This window comes from Monoraphidium neglectum (genome assembly GCF_000611645.1).
Source record: "Monoraphidium neglectum strain SAG 48.87 unplaced genomic scaffold scaffold02663, whole genome shotgun sequence".
Lineage (NCBI taxonomy): Eukaryota > Viridiplantae > Chlorophyta > Chlorophyceae > Sphaeropleales > Selenastraceae > Monoraphidium > Monoraphidium neglectum.
The window spans coordinates 3,046-7,490 of NW_014010965.1; the positions used below are offsets into that span (position 1 = coordinate 3,046).

The 4,445-nt window shown below is 62.8% G+C and overlaps 1 protein-coding gene across 1 annotated transcript; it reads right to left on the minus strand.

Annotated features, from left to right (window-relative positions):
- Positions 1 to 301: 301 nt before the first annotated feature.
- Positions 302 to 3,402, minus strand: MNEG_11264 (20S proteasome subunit alpha 1; the record flags this gene model as incomplete). Its single annotated transcript, XM_014040264.1, has 9 exons — positions 302 to 381; positions 736 to 802; positions 1,249 to 1,371; positions 1,713 to 1,934; positions 2,039 to 2,166; positions 2,473 to 2,554; positions 2,927 to 3,021; positions 3,168 to 3,211; positions 3,371 to 3,402. 9 exons carry the CDS (start codon positions 3,400 to 3,402, stop codon positions 302 to 304), a joined length of 873 nt encoding a protein of 290 aa, XP_013895718.1.
- Between the last annotated feature and the right edge of the window lie 1,043 nt (positions 3,403 to 4,445).

A 4,445-nucleotide genomic window follows, 5' to 3' on the forward strand; every position in this document is an offset into this window, starting at 1 on the left:
ACAATTCGCTCCTGCCCCTCCTCTCCAAGCCCCTCAGACTCCTGGGCCGAGCTCCCCCGGCGGGCCACCTCTGAGTTTCACTTGCCGCGTCCCGCCAGCAAGCCAGGCTTGCAGGGCGACAGCGGCCACCACCGCCCCGCTCAGCCACATACGGCCCATCTTCAAGACCCACCCCACTGCGGCGTAGCACACTTGAATATGGGATGACTGCAGGCCAACAATAGCCTTTCACCAATTTACACGACAAGATATGGGTAGCGCCTGCTCGCGCGCACCCAGCTGCAGAGGACAGCCAGGGTGCTCAGTCTCGCTCAGAGATTGCAACCAAGAAGGCGTCCACCTCCTCCACCGGCAGCACCTTGAATGCCCGCTCGTCGCGACCTGGTGGGTCGGGGGAAGCGTGGGAGGCACGCGCAAGAAGGGTGTCGGGTGGGAGGGGCAGGGAGGGGGGGACGGGCGAGGCGGCCAACCATGCCACTTTGGCTGCTAGACTCGGGCTGCTCAACGGCGGCGTTTGATCCTAGTGTGAGCGCCGCATCCAGCAACGCGCCCGCCCTGGCATGCAGCACGCAACACGGTATCGTGGCAGTGCGAAGCACCAGCACGTGCGCAGGCCTGCACATGTTAGGGCCGCGGCCCTTAGCGTTAAGCTCACCCTCCTGCCGTTGCATTACACGTACAGGTGTGCACGGGAGAGGCCTTATCCCCCCCTTGCCCCAGTAAATGCATACTCACCGTCCCAGCTTGTGCGCGCGACCCCGACCTCGATTTCGCTGGCCTTGAAGTCTTCAGCAAGGACGGACTAGGGTGAGTGGGTAGGGTTTTGAGCCAGGGGGTCAGTTCAGGGGTTGAGGAGGGGATTTGCCGCGGAGGACTCAGGTGCAAGATGGAGAGACGGCTGCAAAATGGGTGGAGCCGTGCAGGAGTGTGTGCGTGGAGGTGGGGCGACACCGGCAGGAGCAAGGGTGCGAGCCAGTAGAACGGGGCAGGTGCGCCAAGTGGCGCAGCTTGGAGGATGGATTCTTGCCAGCGCCCGCGGATCCCAGCCGCGGCGACGTGCCTGACAGCAGGAGCGCGGGCCACTCGGCCGCCGCAGCCAGGCGCGCCAACACAAGCCTGCCGCATGCTCGCCGCACGCTCGGCCCTGTCGGTTCTTGACCCGCGCCGCCCTCCCTCCCAAGCAAGGCAGCTGCATCGCCAGCCCAGCAGCCCCAGGTGCGGGCGCCGTGCAGAGCCGCGCCCCCACACCTGCAGCGCGGAGATAGCCGTCTGGCAGGTGTCGTCGTAGCTCGCGCCCTCGGCCGGCATGGCGCGCACTTTCTTCTCCAGGAAGTTCACCGCCTCGGTCTCCTTGGTGCCGACCGCGGTGGCCTGGGGGGCCCCAGGGGTGATGTGGGCGCCGAGGAGGGTCGGGGTGGCGTTGGGGGCCGCTGGGGGAAGCGGGAAACAGAAGCCAGGGGCGAGGCGTGGAGGGCGAGGGCGGGCTGTACTGCCGGGCGCCCCTGCTGCACGCATTCGACACCTGAGCTTTCTTGACACTCACACACACACACACACACAGACACACACACACACATTCTCTCTGTCACACACACACACGCACACACAAACAAACATACATACACCAAAACACACACAGACACATGCGTGCGAGCGCGCACAAAGCACGCCCCACAAGTGTGCGATCGCGAGCGGGGCCGACGCGTGCGCACCTTGTACCCGACGTAGTAGCCCGCCGGGTCCACTTTGAAGAGGCTGGGGCCGCGCTCCTCATCCACAGACACCAGCATTGAGATCACGCCCAGCGGCCGCATGTACGCGTGCTGCGACAGCGCGGTCGGGGGCGCGAGCCAGCGGGCGCCAGCGGGCGGCGTCAACGGGCAACCCCAGTCTGCCGGTGGCGGGCCGCGCCCCGCAAGCATCCCAGCACCCACCTGAGCGGCGGCGGCGGCGGCACAGCATCCCCAAATCACACTAGATCGGAGCACATCTGATCGCGCGTGTTTGAACTGCTGTGGGACCGCCGGATGGTGCGCACCTGGGTGTACACCTGCGCCTTGTCGGCCAGCACCTTAGCCAGGTAATCCACCGGGACTTCGTAGCCATATGTGAACCGGAACTCGGCCGCCTGCTGCCGCGCCTGCTGCACCACGCTCCGGGAGTCGGCTGCGGCGGGGAGCGCAGGGGAGGGGAGGTAGGCATGAGGCCGTGCGTGCGGCAGGTGCGACCACAGGGTCTAGGGTTCGGTTGGGGGCGCCCCGTGCCGCACGGGTTTGACGTCGACTGAGCGCGCATGTCCATGTGACTAAGCCCTCAAGCAGCCCGCACCGTCCTTTGCGTGCTCAGCGCCGCTCAAACCACATAACCAGCCGCGCAGCACCTGCACGCCAGGTCAACGTCTGAAAGCATGCCTCCCAAGACACCTGCCTGCACTGCACTGCCCGCAACGAACCGATCAAACAGGCCACTCACCAGGCAGTCCGGTGACCAGCATGCCAATGTACTTTGTGATCTTGAAAATCCGCGTGACGGTGCCAGGGTCAATCAGCTTGTCCTGCGGGGTTGATAACAGGTTGTTGTGCGCAGGTCTAAATCAGCCCACAAGGGCGAAATTGCAGCACAGGAGGGCGGATACGGCGCCCTTTTGCTGCTTGCACGATGGGGGAGGCAACGACGCCGCCGAAGCCCACGGGCTGCGAGTAGCATGTGTGCCGCCGCTGGGCTAGCGCCTGCGCAAGTGTGCCACCCCCTGCCACTGTTCGGGTGATGCGAGCTGGTCGGACGACTGCCGAGAGCCGTTCCTCAGGTCCGCCACAGCCCACGTGGCGGCCCGCCATCGCCACCCCTGCTCATTCCTGCCATGCAAGACCAGTCTCCCACGAGCGTTTGAGCACGGCCGGCCACATCACCTCGCGCCGCTCGTTACCTGGACTTTCTTCTGGGTTACGAAGCACACGCAGTCCTTGCCGCGGATTGCTATGCTGGTGATCCCCGACTGCCGCACGGCCTTGAACGCATACTCTGTCAGGATGCGGCGGGTGCACAGCCGGGGCGTTGAGACAGGCCCACATGGGCAGTAAGCACGCGGGTTGATACACGTGGCACCATCGATTGCCTGTGCCGCCCCTCGCAGCCTTCACTCCGCGCCTGCTGTCGTGGCAGCTTACCGACTTGGAACAGACGTCCCTCCGGAGAGAAGATCGTGATGTGCCTGCAGCACCATTGCACAGTGGCATGGGGAAGCATCGGCTTGACAAGACTCTGCGCATGCAAGCATATACGCAAGAAGCACACGCGGCATGTGCGCGTGCCGCACCGGCGATCAATGTTGCATCACGGGCTACAGCTAGTGGTCTCCTCCTCAGCGCACCTGTCATATCCAGAGCCGCTCCCACGCGACATCCTGCGGCAGCCTGCTAGTGTTGCTGCAGATCGCGATCCTGCTGGCTACCTAGGCTCCACGTCTTGGTGCACGTGCTTGATCAGCTAAACAAGCGGCTTTGATTACGGATGACGGGCGTGCACGAGCTTAGATAGAGGGATGGGCAAGTGACGAGAAGCAGATCACTGCTGCTGCAATGTGAACGTTTTGAGTATGCTTCTAGGATAGTATGTCTGATGCCGCTACAATCGCAAGCGTTGCACACCGCAAGTCCTCATACTAAGAACAACACCTCCCCCTGGCGCAACTTTGTCCCGTGGTGACCCCACCCTGCCAATGTGCCATACCGATCCGTACACAGCGCATCATACATGTACGTGCAAGAGAATTCATCGGTGATTTCACAAGATACAGCATACAATGATCCCGGTAGCAATTCGAACTCACAGGTGCGCCGCACAGTGCACCAGCCTCTGTCGCACCGGGACTCCCAGTGAGTGCAACACTCATTGAGCAACGCTTGCCTGGCAGGGAGCGGGGCGCCTCTGGGCTCAGGCAGCAGAATCACCGATTGAAGTCAAACAGGGGTGAATCCTGCAACGGCGGGACGTGCAAACCACGACCGTTGACTTATATTAGAACGAAATTCTGCACGTGTCGCGACATGCACCGCTCCGAGAACATGGTCGGCAATCGTGCTTTGACAAAGCAGCATGCCACGACACAAGCAGCTCAAGGTCTTGCATGTCACATGTTGATAGCAGCATAGGCACATACAGCAACAGGCATGACACGTACCCTTTGGGGCACCATTGTGGGAGAGCGACAGGAGGCATCTTGTGAGACTCAAGGGACTCTCAGAAACCTAGCGTTACTGCGCCTACTGTGTAACACGGATCTTTAAGTGGGCTCGCTGCTCCAATGGCGTGCCGACAGGCGGGGTGGTGGGGTGGGTGGGGAGTCTGTGCACGTGATGGCCGCAGGATCAGGCTGCGCGTCGGTGCATGAACCTGGCTGAACGTTGCGCACATAGCTGCGGTTTGCGGATCAGGCACGCCTGGGG